At 41.6% G+C, this 23425-nt stretch overlaps 1 protein-coding gene across 1 annotated transcript; it reads left to right on the forward strand.

The window, feature by feature from the left end:
• Window positions 1-3517: 3517 nt before the first annotated feature.
• Window positions 3518-21294, forward strand: LOC116513985 (cytochrome P450 2C31-like). Its single transcript, XM_032225346.1, has 9 exons — window positions 3518-3688; window positions 11750-11912; window positions 14166-14315; window positions 14534-14694; window positions 16200-16376; window positions 17078-17219; window positions 19649-19836; window positions 20152-20293; window positions 21110-21294. Exons 1-9 carry the CDS (start codon window positions 3518-3520, stop codon window positions 21292-21294), a joined length of 1479 nt encoding a protein of 492 aa, XP_032081237.1.
• Window positions 21295-23425: the final 2131 nt, after the last annotated feature.

Consider the following 23425-nt stretch of genomic DNA (forward strand, 5'->3'; position numbering starts at 1 on the left):
CCACTCCCACCCAGTCACATGGCCGGGAAGCCACTCCCACAAAGCAGGCCACACCTACAGAAGAGGTACTAAAATGTTTTGAAACCCACCACTGCCCAATGACCAATGATGAAATACTCTTTTTTAAATGATTCAGCTGTCAGTCTGTTCTCAGCATGACACACATCAAAACAATCAGTGACTTGGCAGTAAGGAATAAAAAGAATAATAAAAGTATTGGGCCATAAGGCAAAACACAATATCATAAAAGATGGCTAGATCCTACCTAGGTCACTTGACCTTCATTGAGTTTAATGATGATTTAGAGTTAGGCAGGAAGCCCTATTCTATCAAGCCCTGTTCCTGTTAAAAGTTCTGTTATTGTTAGTTGCAAAGTCATGTCTGACCTATCGTGACCCCATGGACAATGTTCCTCCAGGCCTTCCTGTCCTCTACCATTCCCCAAAGTCCATTTAAGCTCACACCAACTGCTTTGGTGACTCCATCCAGCCACCTCATTCTCTGTCGTCCCTTTCTTCTTTTGCCCTCCATCTTTCCCAGCATGAGGCTCTTCTCCAGGGAGTCCTTCCTTCTCATTAGGTGGTCAAAGTACTTGAGTTTCATCTTCAGGATCTGACCTTCTAAGGAGCAGTCAGGGTTGATCTCCTCTGGGACTGACTTGGTTTGATCATCTTGCAGTCCAAGGGATTTGCAGGAGTTAAAGTTTTAGCATGGATTTTTAGCATGTTGAAGTGTTAGCATAGATCATTTCCAGGTTTGCTCTAGGCAACTCATGCGCTGACCTCATTTTTTGGTAGATATTGCTCAACATGTATAGTTCACTACCTATAATTTGATGCTTGGATTAAGGAGAAATGTTAATTAATAACAGCTGCTGTGGAATCTATAATAGCTCCAATTATTAGGGTGAGGGTGTTCATTTCTTTTAGTTGCAAAAGATTGATAAACTACAAAGAATGTTCTCAATGACCACATGAAGATGTTCTCTTATTTGCAGGGGAAGGTGAGGGAGATTTTTTTTCATGATAATCTCCTGATGAGCGACTTACATGGGTATACATGAGACATAATGCTGAAGTACAAATATCTCTATGACCCACAAGAGTCTCCTTTATTTTCATACAATTGAATTGAAAACTCCTGGTACTGCATTAATATTACCCTACAGAGTAGAATTCAATATAGTTACTGCTCTGGGATAGAAGCAGTTTTACAGCCTATTTGCCCTTTTTTGATTGACCTGTACTGTCTGCCAGATGGTAATAGTTCAAAAAAGGGGTGCCCAGGATGAGATGGATCTAATTTGTTTCATGAGATGGTTTAATACAGTACAATAGCAGAGTTGGAAGGGACCTTGGAGGTCTTCTAGTCCAACCCCCTGCCTAGGCAGGAAACCCTACACCGTTTCAGACGAATGGCTATCCAACATCTTCTTAAAGACTTCCAGTGTTGGGGCATTCACAACTTCTGGAGGCAACTTCTGTTCCACTGATTCATTGTTCTCACTGTCAGGAAATTTCTCCTCAGTTCTAAGTTGCTTCTCTCCCTGATTAGTTTCCACCCACTGCTTCTTGTTCTGCCCTCAGGTGCCTTGGAGAATAGTTTGACTCCCTCTTCTTTGTGGCAGCCCCTGAGATATTGGAAGACTGCTCTCATGTCTCCCCTATTCCTTCTTTCTATTAAACTAGACATACCCAGTTCCTGCAACTGTTCCTCATATGTTTTAGCCTCCAGTCCCCTGATCATCTTTGTTGCTTTTCTCTGCACTCTTTCTTTGGGACGGTTTAGGTCCAAAAAGACCGTCCAGCGGAAAAAAAAATCCACTGCGATCTTTGAGCTCCAAGATCGCACGTCGTACCATTGCGACATCAGCTCCTGTTTTCCTATTTTCAGGTAGATTTCATGGACATACGGTACACCATGGTTTTAAAATAATTTTGGCCTAATATCATGATAGGGAGAAATAGGTTTATATAGTTCTTGTCTGTGGAATTTCTCAATCATCCAGGCCATGCTTTTTCCAAAAGGCAACTGGACTTCTTGTTTTCTTTCTTATCACAAAGGTCTGCACTTGTCTGTTTGTGTCAGGGTGTTTTGTCTTTAAGTGAGCAAGCTTTAATGTATTTCTGGGTTTAAAGCAGAGGTGAAATGCTCTGAAGTCTGCTACCTGTTCACAGGCACGGAGAAGCCTTTTCTGCAAAGGTAAGTAGAACAGTGATGCCAGGCAAGAGCTGTGCCATGTGATTTATATTAGCTAGAAAGCAGGATTTCCTGCTTTCTAGTGAATATAAATCACATGGCATACCTGATTGTCACACAGCTGATTGTCAGAACTTTTTAAAGCATTTTTTACTACCAGTTTGCCCAAACCAGTAGTAAAAAAAATGCTTTAAAAAGTTTTTAAAAAGTTCCTACGATCAGCTGTGCCGCGCAATTTCCAGTGAATATAAATCATGTGACGCAGCTGATTGTCACACAGCTGATCATCGGAACTATCAGTTTGCCCGAACCGGTAGCATTTACCGTTTGGGGCGAACCGGTCAGAACCGGTAGCATTTCACCCCTGGTTTAAAGTATACACACATGTGTTGGTTGAAAATCCTTCTGAGATATTCAGATATTCCTGCAAAGTATGGAATGACAACATCATTCTGTTTGCTGTTCTCTTCTTTGTCTTTATGATTTTTGGATGGATTTTTCTGTGGAGAGACAAAATAGAGCAATGCGGGATATGCAGTGAAATAGAGCAAGACATGTGGGGACCCTGTAAATTGGGGAAACAAAATCACTTCACAAACACATGACACAACAAGGAGAACAAACTCATAAGGACAGGATTCAGCAGTCCATGTGCATCTGAAAGACACGGGTCACTATTTTGAAGACAATGAAGTTCACATTTTGGACAAAGAGGACCACTGGTGTGAAAGAAGAGTCAAAGAGGCCATCTATGTCAAAATTGAACAGCCTTTCCTCAACAGAGTAGGAGGAATATGACACCACCCACCTCCCATTAACAACACAGTCCTTTCAGGAGTCCCAAGAAGGTTCCACACCCATTTACATTCTGATTCAGGTGACTCTCACTCCAGAGAGATGAGGATCAGATGACTACAAAGAATATAAATCCATCCATTCCCCACCTGTTATAACTGAAGAAGCTTCTTGGGTGAGAGGTAAAATGATTTCAAACAAAAAACCAAGAAATTCCAATTAACCTTTTGGAAAAAGCATCTTTGGGATACACAGTCCTTGTCTTTGTTTTTATTTCTAAATGTCTTCCTTGGTTATTTGCATGACATTGTGATCAGAGGCAACTTATAAACACAAATTAATCTGATAATATCTTGTTGACAAAGTGCTAGCACTAATCCGACGGATGAGCATTAAAAGACAGGTTGATATTTGTTTCCCATCAATGGACTAGATAAAACAGGAAGAAAAGGAAAAAGCATCAGGTGAAAAGGATACACCCAGCTCCAGATCACCCAGAAAGTCTCATAGATCCAGCAGAAGAATGATGGCGATGGGGATATTTCTGTTCATTTTGTTGCTTGCTCTACTGGTTCTCTTCTTCTTGAAGCAACTCTGGTCCCGAAGACATTTGCCTCCCGGTCCTTTGGCTCTACCTCTCATTGGGACCTTGTGGGCTAATGGGGTTTGGCTTCGTGAAGATTATTTCATTAAGGTATGTCATTCTAAATAATCAACCAGTCGTATGCAAAATAATTCTCAAATTTTTTTGTACCACTAATACAGACAAATGAATTAACCTAGGAAGATATTCTTGCAGGATGAGAAATGAAATTAATCAAGTGATGGTGATGACACCTGATTAGTTATTTTCCACATCATGCCAGATTATTCAAGTCTAGACCTGCATTTCACAGAAATAAGGCGTTGAATTATTAGAAGACAGATTCTAGTTCAATCTTGCCAATAAATGGACAGATTTGATAATGGAATCAATTCACCAGAGGGAGGGTGGTTCCCCTTTCACTCTGCTCAAATGAGGTTAGACATCCCTCTCTGGAAGATGCTTTAGTTTGTATTTCTGCAATGCACAGCAGGTGAAACATTATAGACTCTTCTAGAATGATGAAAAAAATATGGATCTAAGTTATAAAGAATAAGATGTGATTCACATGTAGGTGGTTGGGGAAGGAAGGAATAGAAGAGGTTTCTATGCAGCCTTCATATTAAGACCTAGATATCAGTGATTAAAAAATCAAATTGAACCACTTCTCCAGTTCTGGCAGTTCTCCTGTACCAAGGCTCTTCGCAATGTAAGATTCCTAACTTCTTAGAATTCAGAAATAGTTTTATGGAAATTGTGTTTAATGGGATGTACTGGGCAGTACTGTTGGTGCAATTATACTGTAGCAATATTGCTCCAAAAGACAATATTGTAATTATTGTGTGCTAAGTCAAGTTGAAATGATACTTTTGTCTAGATAACTGAAGCCACATTCTTCTTCATCATTCCATGGTTGCATTAAAAAAAAAGAAAAGGGGAAAAAAATCATACAACTCAAGATGTAGGTAAATGAAGCATAAGATTCAGAGTGTGGTAGTAGATTCATTTGAAGTGGCTGAGTACTGTAGAATTATTTTGGGATCCTAGAATAATACCCAAAGGCTTTTTTTAAAAAAAGGTATGTATCTTCAGGCAAGAGTTTTACAGAGCAGAACAAAAGGTGATTTAAAAAGTTTATGAGCTGGGAATGTTATTGGAGACTGTCTTCAAAATAGCAATAGCAATAGCAATAGCAGTAGACTTATATACCGCTTCATAGGCCTTTCAGGCCTCTCTAAGCGGTTTACAGAGAGTCAGCATATTGCCCCCAACAATCTGGGTCCTCATTTTACCCACCTCGGAAGGATGGAAGGCTGAGTCAACCCTGAGCCGGTGAGATTTGAACCGCTGACCTGCTGATCTAGCAGTAGCCTGCAGTGCTGCATTTAACCACTGCGCCACCTTGGCTTCAAAAGCAACATCTGTACATTTTAAAGAAATAATTCAGCTGGAGAAAGAAAAGGCTCATTCCCTTTTTCTTCTCAGTCTAAGAAAAGCCAGTGAAGAGCTTATGATATTGGTGATCTGAGAAGTATTTGCTGTGTTATTTTCAAAAACAGGTTGGATAAAAATTATTTATATGAAGGATTTGCTTCTAGGCTCAAGTTCTTTTCCCTGAGACTAATCTGACCATGTTTTTGTCATTTTGTCTAAGAGTGGGATCATCCAGGGAGGAAAGTCTTCCATTTCCCTGAATAGATTTTAGAATTTCAGTACATGAATAGTGTCTCTTCCCATTTCAATAGATGTACCTTGAAAGGCCACACAGCATATATAAACCAGCAATTCTGTGTCATTTCTGTATGCAGAACATAGTCTTATTTATTTATCAAATGTATACATTGGCCCTTTCATTTAAGTGATTCTGGATGGTTTACAAATAAAAGTCGGTGTTAGTGGGGGGGCAGAGATCGTCCCCTAGGCCCCTAAATTATGGGGTGCCTCAGGGCTCGGTCTTATCCCCCCTACTATTCAACATCTACATGAAACCGCTGGGAGAGATCATCCGCAGGCACGGGATTAGACACCATCAATATGCGGACGATACTCAATTGTATCTGTCCGCCCCGTGCCAACTCAATGAAGCGGTGGACGTGATGTGCCGGGGCCTTGAGGCCGTCATGGACTGGATGAGGGTTAACAAGCTTGTGCTCAACCCAGAAAAGACCGAGTGGCTGTTGTGTTTCCCTCCCAAAGATTTGGCTACTGTTCCACCACTCAGGCTGGGGGGTCAAATTTTATACCCCTCAGAGAGGGTTCGCAACTTGGGAGTCCTCCTGGATCCACAGCTGTCATTTGACCACCACTTAACGGCTGTGACCAGGGGGGCGTTCGCCCAGGTTCGCCTGGTGCGCCAGTTGCGACCCTACCTGAATCGGGAGGCTCTCACAACAGTCACTCGGGCCCTTGTGACCTCTAGGCTGGAATACTGCAATGTGCTCTACATGGGACTGCCCTTGAAGAGCATCCGGCGACTTCAGCTAGTGCAGAATGCAGCCGCGCGAGTGATTGCGGGTGCACCCCGATTCACCCGCATTACACCTATCCTCCGCGAGCTGCGCTGGCTACCTGTTGATCTCCGGATGCGCTTCAAGGTGCTATTAATCACCCATAAAGCCCTACATGGCAGTGGATCTGGATACTTGAGAGACCGCCTTCTGCCAATTACATCCCTGCGACCGATAAGATCCCATAGATTAGGCCTCCTCCGCATTCCATCGGCCAGCCAGTGTCGGCTGGCAACTACAAGGAGGAGGGCCTTCTCAGCAGTAGCCCCGACCCTTTGGAACGAGCTCCCCGTGGAGATTCGCACCCTCTCCACCGTCCAGGCCTTCCGCATAGCCTTGAAGAACTGGCTCGCCCGTCAGGCCTGGGGATAGGATAGTTGCCCCTCCCGAATGATGAATGTATGTTGTTTGCTATTTTATTACATGTTGTCCTACTGTCTGTATTCCCCCCCTTCCCAGTTTTTGTGTGAGCCGCCCTGAGTCCCCTCAGGGAAAAGGGCGGCCTACAAATTCTAATAAATTCTAAATTCTAAAAAAAAAAAAAAAATTCTAAATTCTAAAAGCCACACTGACAGATAAAAGAGTCATAGATAAAAACCAAGTGAAAAAAAAACAGCAGTAGATCAAGTTGAGACTTTGGAAACAGTGCAAAGAAGAGCAACTAAGATGATTAAAGGACTGGAGACTAAAACATGTGAAGAACGGCGGCAAGATTTGGGTTTGGCTAGTCTAAAGAAGAGAAGGACTAGGCATGACATGATAGCAGTATTACAGTATTTGAGAAGTGGGTCAATGTATTTTCCAAAGCATCAGAAGGCAAGACAGGAAACAACAGATGGAAACTAATCAAGGAAAGAAGCAACCTGGAATTAAGGAGAAAATTCCTAACAATGAGGACAATTAACCAGTGGAACGGCTTGCCTTCAGAAGTTGTGGATGCCTCATCATTGGTGGTTTTTAAGAATAGACTGGACAGTCACTTGTCTCATATTGTATGGGCAGGGCTTTGGACTAGGAGACCTGCAACATAGCAATAGCAATAGCAATAGCAGTAGACTTATATACCGCTTCATAGGGCTTTCAGCCCTCTCTAAGCGGTTTACAGAGAGTCAGCATATTGCCCCCAACAATCTGGGTCCTCATTTTACCCACCTCGGAAGGATGGAAGGCTGAGTCAACCCTGAGCCGGTGGGATTTGAACCGCTGAACTGCTGATCTAGCAGTAGCTTGCAGTGCTGCATTTAACCACTGCGCCACCTTGGCTCTATCATCCTATCCTACGCTATCCTATCCTGTCCTATCTTACCCTACCCTACCCTACCCTACCCTACTCTACTGTAATTCTATTCATTAAGTTAAAACTTGCAAGAAGCTCCCCAATATATAACAGTACAAAGAGAAAACCCTCGCTTAAAAAAACAACAAAGGGAAGTCTTGAAGATGGGTGTTCAAATAACGCAGCAAAAATAGATAAAAGAAGGGAAAGATTAGTAGTTACAAAAAAAAAAACTAAAAAGAGAGATAAGAGCTAGAGAGAGAGATAGATAAAAGGTTGACCAAAAAATCAATAAATGATGGAATTCTAGAAAGATTAAGAGTTGATGGATAATGAGAAAACATATTAATAAAATGGGAAAATACCATACTTCCAATAAATGCAGATTAGCAGATGGTAATCTAAGGTTAGGTAATTTAACTGTATTATTAATATTAATAGTGTATTAAAATAGTCATAGTCACTTTATTTGTATGCTGCCCTTTTCCCTGGGGGGACTCAGGGCAGCTCACAGTTCAAAAGGGGTGGGGGAAGGACAAACAATTTACAACATAAAAACATTACATCATTTAAGAACTCAACAGTCATACAATTCGAGTAGGGGTTAGAATCTTTAACCCCAGGCCAGCCGGGATAGCCAGATTTTAAGTGCGGCGCGGAAGGTCTGGAGGGTGGTGAGGGTCTGGATCTCCACGGGGAATTCGTTCCAGAGGGTCGGAGCAGCCACCAAGAAGGCTCTCCTCCGAGTAGTTGCCAGTCTACACTGGCTGGCTGATGGAATTCGGAGGAGGCCTAATCTATGCGATCTTATCGGTCTAGTGGAGGTGATTGGCAGTAGGCGGTCTCTCAAGTACCCAGATCCAATACCATGAAGGACTTTGTAGGTGACAAGTAGCACCTTGAAGCGCACCCGGAGATCAACAGGCAGCCATTGCAGCTCGCGGAGGATAGGTGTTACGTGGGTGAATCGAGGTGCACCCATGATCGCTCGCGCGGCTGCATTCTGGACCAGCTGAAGTCGCCGAATGCTCTTCAAGGGCAGCCCCATGTAGAGCACATTGCAATATATTGTATTACCATGATGGATTGAATATTGTTAATAATTGGTGTTATTAGTAATCCCACACATTGGGAACATTGAAGCTATGGTGGAATAATGAGTGATTTTCATAATATTGAAGAACAATACCTAGGAAGGGATAACAAATATAGAGTGCAAAAAAGTGTTACTTATGTTTAAATGAATTAATGGGGAAATGTAAAAGAAATATGAAACGAGATAAACATTGTCAAAGTTGGAAGATAAGAAATTTCACATACTATTTGTATTATTATTGTTAATGTTGTCCAAAAAAGGTTTGATTCAGTCAATACAATGTCCACAAATTATGTATCTTTATTAGTGGAAAATTAAATAAAAAATTGTTCTGCCCCCCTCCTGTGTCCAGTAACGACTACCGAGACAAGCTTAACTGGAATGTACTTTAATAGCAAGAAACCAAAACCTCAGTGGCTGAAAGCCAAGCATAACAAACAGATAAGGACCTTGGCAGCAACTCAGACAAACTCGGGCAGCAATAAGCACAGATAAGGCTTGGCAGCAATCCAGCCTGCCAAGCTCACAGTAATGTCCTCCGACATTCAAGCCTGTGTTGACTTCTGCAAAGAGGGGCGTGTGCACAAGTAGCTTTTTATAGTCTGGAGAGGAGCCTAATGTCCACCAGTTGAGTGCAATCACCTCCTGTAACTGCGCAACTGTTCCTGACGCCTATTAGCTCTTCGATGGCGTGCATCCAGGAACAACTCACTACTGACTTCCGGCTCACTCTCCCTTGTCCCTTCCCCACTGGTACAAGGCTCAGGTGCCTCCTGGTGGCCAACCAGCCTCCCTGCACCCTGCTCGGAGTAGGAACCCTGTCCAGGGCCTTCCACATCCTCCAGAGCCGACTCATAGGGCCCCTCGCTGTCAGAATCTGGTGGCAGCTCCAACGGCTCCTGCTGGGCCACAACAAAAAACTATATGAAAAAAAAGAAGTTGTGGATGCATCAGAATTTGAGGTTTTTAAGAAAAGACTGGACAGGCAATTGTATCAAATTGTATGGGCAGGGGATTGGACTAGGAGACCTGCAATATCCTGTCCTATCCTACCCTACCCTTCCCTTCCCTACTTTATGCTACTCTAATTCTATTCATCAAGTTGAAACTTGCTATACTTGCAGCCTTGTCTCCAGCTTTTCTATCTTTCTCAGGAGCCAGAGAAATTAGCACTGATTATTGTGCAAATTTAGCAATTTAATAAATTTGTATGCCGCCCAATCCCGTAGGACTCTGGGCGGCTTACAGCAAGATAAAAATAAGAATTAGAAAAATAACGTGAGATATAATTTAAAAAACAGCACACCATACATTCCATTTAAGTGGGGCTGGACCTTGTTCAACAGCCCCAGGCCTGCCGGAACAGCCAGGTTTTAGTGGCTTTTCAGAAGGCCGAGAGAGTGGGAAGGGTCTGGATCTCTACGGGTAGATCATTCCACAGGGCCGGACCAGCTACAGAGAAGGCCCTACCCCGAGGAGCCACCAGCCGGCATTGTCCGGTCGACGGCACCCGGAGAAGGCCCAACCTGTGAGATCTAATTGGTCGTTGGGAGGTATGTGGCAGGAGGCAGTCTCTCAGATATCCAGGTCCTAAGCCATGTAGGGTTTTAAAAGTAATAACTAGCACATTGAAGCACGTTCGGAGACCAATAGGAAGCCAGTGCAGCTCGCGGAGGATAGGTGTAACATGGGTGTACCTAGGTACACCTGATATCACTCGCGCGGCTGCATTCTGGACCAACTGTTGTCTCCGAACACTTTTCAGGGGCAGCTCCATGTAGAGCGCAGTAGCAGTGAGAGTAATATAGGTTCACCAGGGCATTTTTCTCCTCTGTTGAAAATAAAATCTGTTCCCAACCATGTCATAAGTCTCCCTTCAGTCTAAAAGGTGTTGTGTGATTCTATTTGACTTGGGACTACTATTAACTAATAAGGTGTCCCACCGAAGTATTTTCATGAGCCATGTATCCCATGGAATGTGGTCATTTATTTTAAAACCAACTTACCCAATAGTATGTATGCAGATTGTATGGAGAACTGGACATCCAGTTGCCTCTTGAGAAAAGCACCTTTGGGAAACCATGACCTAAGTCACTGAGAACTTCCATAGACAATTAATTCAGGTTGCAATCCATCAGATAAAGAGCAACATTCCAGGGCAGATCAAAGTCTCTAGATTGTCCTGTAAACATAGCAATCAGTTGGAAAGTTGCAAAGTTGATGACTTAAGCGGTTGAGAAACCCTCTACAAACCATTCAAATTGCACTGCTCAAAAGATGTGACTCATGAACAAGCTGTTTCAGACAACCATTGGCTCACATATCTGTCAGTCACAGGAGGGGTGGGCACTGAAAAGGCCATCTCTCATCCAAGGCAAGGGGGGAATGGAGCAAATAGATAGGAGATGGTGGCTCTCAGGCAGAAACAAAGGGAAAGGAATATCCCCGGAAAATGAAAGTGGATCAGGAAGTTCTTGGTATGAATCTTAAAGAGAGAAAATCAATCCTGTCAGGAGGATCCGGATCAGGGGTGGGTTTCTCGCCCCGTTCCAACTGGTTCGGTTGGAACGAGGCCGGCGGCGTCCTCGCGCACGTGTGCGGCATCCTCGCGCATGCGTGCGGCGTGTGCGTGCACGCGCGTGGCGCACGCATGCACACTAGCATCTGTGCGATGCTCCAGCTGCTCCTGGAGGATCGCGCAGACGCTGTATGCATCCTGCGCATGCGTGGAAGCGCAGAATTCGTCAAAACCGGGTAAGGAGCAGGTGCGGGCGCGCGGGCGCGTGCGGGCGGGCATGCGGGGGCGCGGGGGGGGGCCCTTCGCCGTTCCCGGAAGTTACTTACTTCCGCGTTCGGCGACCAACCGGTTCGCAGGGACCGCCACGAACCGGTTGAAACCCACCCCTGATCCGGATCCTCCCCACTCTCCTGGCCTTCCGTAACTCTGTTAAGACCTGGCTGTTTCGGCAGGCCTGGGGCTGTTGATCATGATTGAGCTTCAGCTCCATTACAACTGAGTGCATGTTGTGCTTCTGTTTTTAAGTCGTTCCGTCTCGTGTTTTTTAATCTAATCTTTTTTAATATTTTAAATTGCTTTTATGTAAGCCGCCCAGAGTCCTTCAGGATTGGGCGGCATACAAATCTATTAAAATGACAAAATTACAAAAATGTCTAAAGAGTAGAAAATACAGTGAAGGAACTTAGAATTTAAGAAAGATTGTAGATGGCATATTACCTATAAATCATCTGTTTTCTTTGATTGTGACATTTCTCAACATTGATTCTCTTGGCAGAATGTAAAACAATATGGAAACATTTACTCCATGTGGGCTGGACCTCACCTTATAGTAGTACTGTCTGGATTCAAAGCTGTGAAAGAAGGAATGACCAGCTTCCCAGAAGAATTCTCTGATCGGCCATATGATGGTTTCTTCAGTACTTTAGAGATCAGAAGGGGTATGTGCAAATAGTAAGAAATGGTAACTTATGGTAACCGCCAGACTATAATAATTTGTGCTAAAATTATGTATATCATGCGAAGGAATTTTTTTACTACCGGTCCTGTGGGCGTGGCTTGGTGGGCATGGCAGGGGAAGGATACTGCAAAATCCCCATTCCCACCCCACTCTGGGACCAGCCAGAGGATTTGCCGGTTCTCTGAACTACTCAAAATTTCCGCTACCGGTTTTCCAGAACCTATCAGAACCTGATGAATTATACCCCTGGGGAAATGTAAGGCATAGAAAACAAAATGATTTAAAGGTGTGTGTGTGTACGTGTGTGTGTGTGTGTGTGTGTGTGTGTGTGTGTGTGTGTATAAAATTTGGTGTAAAGTGGAGTAAGATAGATAGATATAGATATAGATATAGATATAGATATAGATATAGATATAGATATAGATATAGATATAGATATAGATATAGATATAGATATAGATATAGATATAGATATAGATATAGATATAGATATAGATATAGATATAGATATAGATATAGATATAGATATAGATATAGATATAGATACAACACAACACAACACAATACAATACCAGAGTTGGAAGGGACCTTGGAGGTCTTCTAGTCCAACCCCCTGCCTAGGCAGGAAACCCTCTACTGTTTCAGACAAATGGATATCCAACATCTTCTTAAAGACTTCCAGTGTTGGGGCATTCATAACATCTGGAGGCAAATTTCTCTTCCACTGATTCATTGTTCTCACTGTCAGGAAATTTCTCCTCAGTTCTAAGTTGCTTCTCTCCTTGATTAGTTTCCACCCATTGTTCTGCCCTCAGGTGCCTTGGAGAATAGTTTGACTCCCTCTTCTTTGTGGCAGCCCCTGAGATATTGGAAGACTGCTATCATGTCTCCCCTAGTCCTTCTAGTTCCTGCAACCGTTCCTCATGTTTTAGTCTCCAGTCCCCTAATCCTCTTTGTTGCTTTTCTCTGCACTCTTTCTGGACTCTCAACATCTTTTCTAAATTGTGGCGACGAAAACTGAATGCAGTGTCCAAGTGTGGCCTTACCAAGGCCTTATAAAGTGGTATTAACACTTCACCTGATCTTGATTCTCTCCCTCTGTTTATGCAGCCTAGAACTGTGTTGGCTTTTTTGGCAGCTGCTGCACACAGCTGGCTGTTATTTAAATGGTTGTCCACTAGGACTCCAAGATCCCTCTCACAGTTACTATTATTGAGTAAGGTACCATCTATACTGTACCTGCACACACACACACACACACACACACACACACACACACACACACACATATATATATATATATATATATATATATATATACACACACACACATATATATATTGTACTTGAGCTGATAAATAAATAAAGGGAGGAGACTAGTATAGATCTATTTCAAGCTATTTAGCTCTCATCAGCTACCCATACCCTTACTGGCTAGCTGATGAGAGCTAAATAGCTTGAAATAGATCTATACTAGTCTCCCTTTATTTATTTATCAGCTCAAATACAACACAAATGTAACAAAGGCAACAGTAAAAATATTGGCTTTCTGTCTGGATGGTCTCTTGTGATGAGCTGATAGACAGAGAAAGGAAGCAGTATGTCTCCGCCCATATTTGGGCATACCAGGGGTTGTGACATGAAACACACACACACACACACACACATACACATGAACCAATTTTGTTGTATTTAAGTACAATGACAATAAAGATTATACTTATACATATGTACATACATAGAGAGAGAGAGAGAGGAAGAGAGAGGGGGAGAGAGAGAGAGAGAAATTCAACTAAAATTTTCCCAATCTTCCCCTTCCTCTTCAGTCCTTTTTCTTCATATTTTGCCTCTCTGTTCATACATGTTTTGTTTCTTCCTTCAAATATTCATTGTCACCAATTATCTCTCTATGAGCAATTCATCTAAAGACGTCAATTTCAGAATAACCATCCACATGTATAATCATACATTTCAGTATTTCCACGTACAGGAATTAATTAGTTGGGATTGTTTAGTTTAGTCACCATACCACATACATCTTCCAGTGTCTATGTGATTTAAAAAATGATTAAATATTTTTTAAAGAAAAAAAACATGGCTATCGTTTTAGAAAAGGACAGCATGTCAGAAGGATTTTGTATTCCCAGTTGAAATTCAGTGACTGAAACCACATCTGTTTTTTTAATGTGAATTGTATCAGGAATTATTCATAACTGTCTGCTGATGCCTTCAGGAATTGTTTTCTCCAATGGCCACACCTGGAAACAGCAGCGTCGCATTGGCCTCACTTCTCTGCGGAAGCTGGGCCTGGGGAAGAAAAGCATTGAGCATCAGATAGAAGACGGAGCTCAGAGACTGGTGGAGATATTCAGGCAAACAGAAGGTCTGTTTTGGGTAATGGGTAATTTGGGTAATTTTAGGTAGGCTCAAATCTGCATCTGCCAAAATGGTTTCTATTCTGAGTATTTTAAAGAAAAAGAGATTATTTGACTTGATTTTTAATTTTTTTTAAATAATTGGCAGAGTTCCTAAGTCTTTTTCTACATCCCCTTACAGCCCCCTGTTCCTTAAACATTCGTTATAAAATCTCTTCGTCTGCAGGACAGCCATTTGACCCATCACTTCCAGTCCTAAATGCAATTTGTAACATCATATGTACTTTGAGTTGTGGATGTCAATTTGCTCCTGAAGATGAAAACTTCCAGAAGTTAATTCAAGCCCTGAAAAATATTGTGAATTTCACTGGTAACTTTTTCCATATTGTGAGTCATGCTTTCTACTAAAGGGACAAAGCTCCCAAGCCAATTATGTTACCATTTGCCTTAGTGCTTGAGTTGGGACTAGTACTCAGAGTTTCTTAGTTTCTAGATTGGTGCATTAACCACTATACCAAAGTGGTTCTGCCCATGGAGGAATCCATCCTTTTAGGATCACCAGCAGATGGCCAACCATGCCATATTTTAAGAGCATTCACCCACCACTTCCTGGGTTAGTCTCTTGTACTGCTTCCAAATGTTCCTTTTAACTCATTTCTTCCAAGACCCTTGTCATCTCAGCTCTTCCCTCTAAATACATCCCAATTTGGAAATGTTGTTCCTAAAACACAGTGCAGAGAACTAAATATAATATTCTAGTGGGGTCCGAATCATGAGGAAGAAAGAGGAAAAATGATTTATCTTGATCTTGATTCCCGATTTATACTGAGTACCCTAGGACTACCCGTATCTTTCAGAGTATAAGATGCACTCCCCCCACTCTAAGACAGGCTGAAAAATTGGGTGTGTCTTATATTCCAGTTCATAACAGTTGAGAGAAGCTGATGACAAAAGATTTGAAGATTGCCTTAAGAGGTACTTATTTTGTCCAGTTTCTATTTTTGGAGATAATCCCTTTAAGGGCAAGGCAGGGATTTTTCCTATGGGCTATCTGAATTTTCTCAATGATTTCCTTCAGGCAAGTGCTGGGCTGGTTTATTGATTCAGCTTTGTTACATTTTTACGAGGTGTGAAGTGCTTTTGACCGAATGCCCAGACATCTAGTTAAGCTTGTGAAGAGTTTCCCCAGCTGCCTGGGGAAAGAAAAAAGTGGCAAAAAGTGTCATTTTATTATACTGATGTATTTGTTTGCTTTTCTGGTGTTATGGGGAAAAATGAATACCTGGTAGGCGGATATTTTTTTCTATTTTCCTCCCCCAAAACTAAGGTATGTCTTATACTCTGGTGCATCTTATACTCTGAAAAATATGGTATACTCCTTGCAACCAAAATTGCATCCTGAATTTTGGTTTCACATTGTTGCTGTCATAATGCATCACCATGAGTCACCGTGGCATTGGACTTGATTTTACAACTATTTTTTACAATTATGGAGATTCTCAGTCATCCAGGTCAAGGTTGTCCCAAAGGGATGTTAGCTGGCATGTGAATCCAGCGGGTCTGATTTATTACATCACAGCTCAGTTAGCCATAGGTAACCATATTTACAAAGTCTCCTGGAGACAATGAGAGAATAAAAGAAGGAGAAGAGGATTTTATAGTAGCTTTATAATAACCTATCTGCCTCCAACATTATCCGTTTGCCAGAAGAATTTGTAAAGAGCTTTTCTAGAGGGCTTTTGAAGTCTGACTCCATACTCTTTGCCATGTTTTAATGGATTTGTAATGTTTTTCCTTGGTTATTGAGTGTTGTCTACCAGAATGAGCTGCCAAGAGTTTTCTCTAATTGTGGAGCAAAATAATTCATTCTTTTTCTCCCCCTTTTCCATTAGATGTATGGTTTGTTTCCACAAATAATGAAGTATCTTCCAGGCTTTCATCAGAAGGCCCTGGCTTCCAGAGAGCTGATCCTTTCCTTTGCAAAGCAGGAAATAGAGAAACACAAGGAATCTCATTCTTTGCATGAACCACAAGATTTCATAGATTACTACCTTCTTCAAATGGAGAAGGTATGGATTTATTGTAGTTCAATACATGAGCAAGGAATTATTACATCCCTCGATATAAATAAACAAGGGGAGCTAGTGGAACTGTGTTCACATGTTCTTGATTCTATCCGTTTGTTAATGCAGCCTACGACTGCATTAACTTTTTGACAGCTGCAGCACACTGCTAGCTCATATTTAAGTGAATGTCCACTAGGACTCCAAGATAGATCCCTCTCCCAGTTACAAGTATTGAGCCAGGTACCCATCCATTCGATCCCTATGCTTTTCTTGCTTAAATATAGAATCATACTTTTCTCATTGTGGGAAATAAGCAATTGGTCTTATTTTCGGGAAGGTCTTATTATTTTTGAGGTGCAGGAGGCAGTGAGAATGGTCACCTCATGGCTGCTGCCATGTTGCAATATTATCAGGGAGGGCTTATTTTTTGGGGGGAGGGCTTATTTTAGCACAGGTGCTCAAAAGCTTGATTGGGCTTATTATCCAAGGAGGTCTTATTTTCAGGGAAACAGGGTATTTTAACATAGAGTCTTATACATTGTGAATCTGCCACTTTAATTTTTTACTCTTCTGCATTCATATTCCTATATAACCACCAAGAATATATTTATTCTTCTCATGGCTTGTGACATTGGAGGAAAATATCCACACAAAAAATCTGCGTAGAAATAATTGTAATTTTTATTTTCCATTTTAAACATCAGAGCAGGAATGATCCCAACTCTACCTACAATGAAGAGAACCTGGCTCAGTGTATTTTTGATTTTTTTGGTGCTGGAACAGAGACAACCTTCGCTACTCTGATGTGGGCACTGCTTCTCTTGATCAACCATCCTGACATCCAAGGTGAGGGGAATCTGGGCTGTGGGAACCGGGGCCAGTCTCAGGTTCTGGAACAGAGAGAAATTATTTGAAATATTAAGGCCTATTAAATGACAAAAGGGATGTGGTGGCTCAGTGGCTAAGACACTGAACTTGTCGATCAGAAAGATCGGCAGTTCGGCGGTTCAAATCCCTAGCACCATGTAATGGAATGAGCTACCCTTACTTGTCCAACTTCTGCCAACCTAGTTTGAAAGCATGTAAAAATGATAGTAGAAAAATAGGAGCCACCTTTGGTGGGAAGGTAACAGCGTTCCATGCACCTTTGGCATTTAGTCATGCCAGTTACATGACCACGGAGATGTCTTCGGACAATGCTGGCTCTTCGGCTTTGAAACTGAGATAAGCACTGCCCACTAGAACTGGGAACGACTAGCAGATATGTGCGAAGGGAACCGTTACCTTTATTGAATGACAAACTCAACCTAGTCCTCATAATGATTTTCCAATGTAAATTTGTGACCCTATGAGCAACAGCATGAACTTAGCCATATTAAAGGAAAGGAAAGACTGTTTATACAAAAGCCTTCTTTGAATCCTGGCCAATAGGGGACAACTGCTTGTGTGGGTGATACATTGAGTGTGTGATTGTGGAGAGTGAGGAGTCCCATTGGCACTGAGAGCTATGGATAATGATAGATCCTCCCACCTACCCTTAGATAGGTCTGTATGACTGCAGGGTTAAGGTTAAGGGGAGCAACTTGGCCAAACTGGGACAGTGGACATGCTCAGGATAACATGATCTAGTGGGGGATTTATCATTATCCCCCCTTTTGTGGTAACAATACACCGATGTCCTTGAGATTTTCCAATGCTGTCTCTCCCTCCCCCTGCACTGCAGGGAGGCAAAATCTATTCAAATAGACTGCCCTCAGTGACTGATGGACCACTCAGGTTCTAGAGAGAATTGGTGGATGCTGCATAGTCTTGTGAATGCTCTGGTTACAGCCTGGATTTCAACATTCCAACTGACAAATCGAAACAAAGCTGACATAATTGGGACAATCCAATCTCTTAATGCAAAACTTTATTGAGTACATCATTTTGGCACTGATGAGGGCAAAACCAGGTGTAGCTAATTCCCACGCAAACCTACATAATTAAAGTACAAGACTCTCCCTCCTCCTATTAGAGCAGGTTACATTGTCCAACTGAGTCTCATTCTATTGTTATGAGAAAAAGTCTTTGACTTGGCAAACACTTGCCGAAGTGTCCTTGGCTCTCATGGCTGTCTTTTTAATGTCAGGGCCAAGCTGAGAAAAGATAATGGTTGCAACAGCAAAATCACATTTTGAACTTGACACTGAAATCAGAAAGCAGGCAGATCCATATACAGGATTGTGCCCATGCACTGTCTTCCTGGTCTATCATTCCTGATACTTCCATGATTTATAGAGGAGTTGAGAGTGTCAAAAGTGGCCAAGAAAGAACTAGAATGTCGCTGGAGGAATACAAAGATTGAATCTGACTGAACATGGGTCAGAGTTTTTATTAAATCCTACCTTATACCTGAGTGTTGCCCAATGAGTTTGTCAAAGGTCACCAGGACCTTTCTTGGGGAAACAGAGCCCTGATCATCATTTATAGGAATACAAAGAGGAATTACCGAAACACCTGACAAATAACTCAAAGATGCTCTTTTTCAGAGGACAATTGGATTGTTTTCCCCTTGAGATAAGAAAAAAAAATGTTTCTCGTGTCATCCAAGAAGTTGTGATGGCAATTGCAGGGGGCGGGGGTGGGGAGGATGGAAGGATAGGTATTGACTGGATAATGAAGGGATGGAAGGTTAGGTTTGCAGTGGATGATGGTGATGGGGATGGAAGTATTGTATATCTTTGCAGTCATCTGGTCATTAGCACTCTCCCTGAGAGCTCTTGAGGCCTTTGGGAGTTTATGTCTGTCCTCAGGATTACCTGATTCAGAGTGAAATTGGTTGTTGAATGATCATGCAACTGCTGCATGATCTGTGTTGTATACTGGAGATGAGTGGTATCTTATCCCTCCCTCTCTTTGGGATGAGAGAGGTCTGCTCAATGTCAACACAAATGGCCTCTTTTAGCCCTCTTTCAAACTAATGATTTTCTCTATCCAATGTGGACTTTGTCTTTCAAATTCACATGGACTGCTGAATCTTGTCCTGATGGATCTGATCTCTTATGTTGTGCCATGCGCTGGTGAAGTGGTTGTTTTGTTTCCCCTATGTACAGATCTACACATCTCTCATTGCATATATCATTTTGCTCACTTTGTACTTGGGTATTTTATCTTTAGAGTGGACGAGTGTCTATCTTAATGTATTCTTGGGTTCCACCAAGAAGGAATGAAATTATAAAATAAATAAATGGAATACAATACTGAAAACGACGCTTCTATTTCCATCATTTTTTTAGAGAAAGTCCAGAAGGAGATTGAAGATGTATTTGGCTTCTCAGGGACAATTTCCTATCAGGATCGGAAAAAGCTGCCTTACACCAATGCCGTGTTTCATGAAATGCAGCGCTTAAAATACATCTTGCTAGCTGGGGTTCCCAGGCAAAGCACAAAGGATGTGAAGATAAGAGGCTACCTTATTCCAAAGGTGAGAAACGTGGTCAAGCTGCATTCCAACATGGAACGGAAAGCAGAATATGGTAGTTGGACAAAGGCACTCGGACAGAAGCAGATAAAGAAATATGCACCCAGCTCTCTGTTTTAATGGAAGTGAGGAGAGAAAGAAAGCTAAACAGTTGAGCAGCTACTGCTCTCAGAATCTGCTTTGGAAATGAACAAATATGGGTCCACAATTGCAAGCTAAACCATATATGTCATCAATATTAAGGTTTTTATGTCTGTTTCTCTTATAAAAATGTTTTGTTTAATCATCTCTCCCTCTCTTTTTTTTAAAAAAAAACAGGGGACTGTTATTGCCACAGATCTGCGTTCTGTCCTTCTTGATCCTGAACAATGGGAAACACCTGAAGAATTCAACCCAAATCACTTTTTAGATAAGGATGGGAAGTTCATTGAACGGGAAGAATTTCTGCCATTTGGAATAGGTACATCCATGACCCTGAAGCAACTGATAACTTACAGATTCCCATCACCTTCAACACTGAATTGTTCTGAGGTCATCATTACCTGAATAGAAACCCAAATCTAGTTGTAGCTTCTTGCCAATGAAACTGGACCACAAATGTATAGTTCCAGATGCATTAAGCTCCAGATTTTTAGTGACTGTAGCATTAAAATCCCCCCACCACTGTGTTTCCATCCTTTGTTTACCAATGAATATTTCTCCATTGATGGTGCAGGTAGCAAAGGGACATCTTAAATTAAGTTCACCTCCCTCTACTCCTGCTGTAGCCTGATGCAATGTAAAATAACTTATTATTATACAATGTGGCATGACAGTGGACCAACTTGCCTTCAGAATTTGTGGGGGCTTCATCAGTGGAGGTTTTAAAGAAGAGAGTGAACAGTCATTTGTCTAAAATGGTATAGGGTCTCCTGCTGGAGCAGGGGGATGGACTAGAAGACCTCTAAGGTCCCTTCCAGCCCTATTCTGATTGATTGATTGAAAGTAGTGGACAGGGAGGTTAGAAAGTGACTTCCCTTTTGTGGATGTATAATTTTTCCTTTGAAATGGTGTACCATCCAATGCATCCTGAATTGAAGATATCTATCTGATGGATATCAACAATACCCATTAGGGTATTATTCCCATTAAGAATTGAATTTGCTCAAAGATAGCATTCAACATGGACAACTATTTCACCTGCTTGATACAAATCTTTACTGAATTCCTTGGTGATGGGGTGTACTCTGGAGAACAGATTATTATCCCCTTTATCCATGCTTTGTCTCATCTACAGGTGAACGTGCCTGTGTGGGAGAGCAGCTGGCAAGAATCGAGATCTTCATCTTTCTGACCAGCCTGTTGAAGACCTTCAGCTTCCAGTTGCCTCAAGGAGTGAAAGAACTCAATGAAGCACCTCTTATAAAAGTGACAACGCATCCACACCCTTACAAACTGTGTGCTATTCCCACACAGGCTTAAATGTAGACACCATAAAAAGCATAAAACTAAATACAGAGTAGCTACTTGGTATGATAAATGTTTCCTATATACCTATTCATTTAATATTGCCTTTTGCTTCTATTTACTCAATACTGAAACTTGTTCAATATATTGCTGTGTTCACACAGCATACCTAACCAGGTAAATGTGCTATATGCTTGTTGAGTTTTTTCTTTTTTTCTTTGGGGTGCCAATAAAACTTATTACTTGATAAGTTCTAGTTTGAGAATTGAGTACCAAACAGATGATGACTACTAAATTATTTGCACATTTGAGAGATTGCCACAAATAGGAGGGGGTCAACTTATTTATCAAAGCACATGTAGGCAGGACAAGAAACAATGGATGGAAACTACTCAAGGAGTCAAGCAACTTAGAACTAAGGAGAAACTTTCTAACAGTGAGGACAATTTAACAAGTGGGACAGCTTGCCTTCAGAAGTTGTTGGTGCTTCATCACTGGAGGTTTTTAAATAGAGACTGGACAGTCACTTGTCTGAAATGGCATCTTGCTTGAGCAAGGGGTTGGATTAGAAGACCTCCAAGATCCCTTCCAGCTCTATTCGGATTGATTGAAATGTTTGCATTATAATGCATTGTGGAACAAATTTAATGAGTTTCAAAGCAGTCGAGTACCAAGGTACCACTGCATTTATTTATTTCTGATCCCCACTAGTAACCAATCTTTGAAGACCCCATTTTATCGTGTTTTCCCTACTGAACAGCTTTTTTTAAATGGAAAGCATTCTTACAATTAATTTCAAAATCTTCATATGTTTTTAAACAAAATTCAAGTCTGCCTGGTCCCTCAGTTTGTTTATCACTTTCCAGAATGAAGGTTCTAATCAATCTTTTGCTGTTTATTCCAAAATAAGAATTTTTAAAGACCTAATACTTTCATAAATCTTCATTAGCCAAGTATTGAAGGAAACTCACACTGTGTAATCAAACTTGCCCTTCTGAAGTGTGTGTGTGTGCGTTTGTGTTTGTGTGTGTGTGTGCATGGCATGTTTTTTCCCCATTTTTTAATGTTCTGCGCATGCACAGATCTATTTATGGGCCTGCACAAATATGCGGAGCAAATTTGTTAACATACTGATAATAAACTGATTTATTTAATTGCACCAAACTCTAAATAAAACGAGAACAGAAAGTCCTAAGCTCTAGTGTAGGCCTATGCTACTCAACTTTGGCAACTTTAAGGTGCATGGACTTCAAGTGTGTGTGTGTGTGTGTGTAGGTAGATACATACATACCAGTGGTGGGATTCAGCCAGTTCACACCTATTTGGGAGAGCCAGTTGTTAACTTTCTAAGCAGTTTGGAGAACAGGTTAATGGAAGAAATCTTACTTAATTTTTTCCCATTTCACAGGGCTAATCCTTAAGGAAGGCAGGAAGGAAACATTCTGGCTTTTTTTTTTTTTGAGTGCGCACTTTTTTATTTAAGTATTGTAACAGGAATTCATGGGTTTTCATTTTAAATCTCCCCCCTCTAATGGACAACAAACTCTGATTCTGGATTTAAAAGTCAGCTGAGTGACATCCGAAAGATCAAAGGCAGAGAGAAAAAATGCCAATAAAATAAGTTACCTCAGGAAGAGGCAGAAAGTTATGGAATCTATAGCTTAGATTCCAAAAGGGAGCCAAGTGGTAATTTTATTCCCCTTAGGCCATCATCTTCCACCATTGTGCACCATGAAAAGTCTCTTTGCCAACCGACAGATAAATTCTAACTCCCAAACAGGAAACCCGCCTCCAAATCTTAAGATGGCAGCAAGGGAAAACTTTTCAGGAAGGAAACATTCTGGTGTTGCTTCTAGCCCAATCTTTATTGCCTTGCTTACAGAAACTGCCTCTCTGGTTAACTCTTATTACATTATAACAGTTAAGGCAAAGCGCCCATCGATATGAGTGACGTTGAATTGGCTATGCCCACACAGTCACATAACCACTGAGCCTGCCTACCCAGCTGGTCACTAGGGCAGAAAACCGGTTGTTAAATTATTTGAATCCCACCACTGATACATAAATACCGGTTTGGACCAGTTAGAATGAACCGGAAGTGGTTTACCAGCCTGGGTTACTGAAACCGGTAGCCTGCCACGCCTCT

This window comes from Thamnophis elegans, chromosome 10 (genome assembly GCF_009769535.1).
Source record: "Thamnophis elegans isolate rThaEle1 chromosome 10, rThaEle1.pri, whole genome shotgun sequence".
Taxonomy (NCBI): Eukaryota; Metazoa; Chordata; class Lepidosauria; order Squamata; family Colubridae; genus Thamnophis; species Thamnophis elegans.

What these genes read in the sequence shown, in the direction of transcription:
- LOC116513985 (XM_032225346.1), top strand. Translation starts at nt 3,518, where the DNA reads ATGATGGCGATGGGGATATTTCTGTTCATTTTGTTGCTTGCTCTACTG. An exon ending in CTGGTAACTTTTTCCATATT is followed by an intron (nt 14,695 to 16,199) that starts GTGAGTCATGCT and finishes CTTTTCCATTAG; the next exon opens with ATGTATGGTTTGTTTCCACA. An exon ending in ACCTTCTTCAAATGGAGAAG is followed by an intron (nt 16,377 to 17,077) that starts GTATGGATTTAT and finishes TTTAAACATCAG; the next exon opens with AGCAGGAATGATCCCAACTC.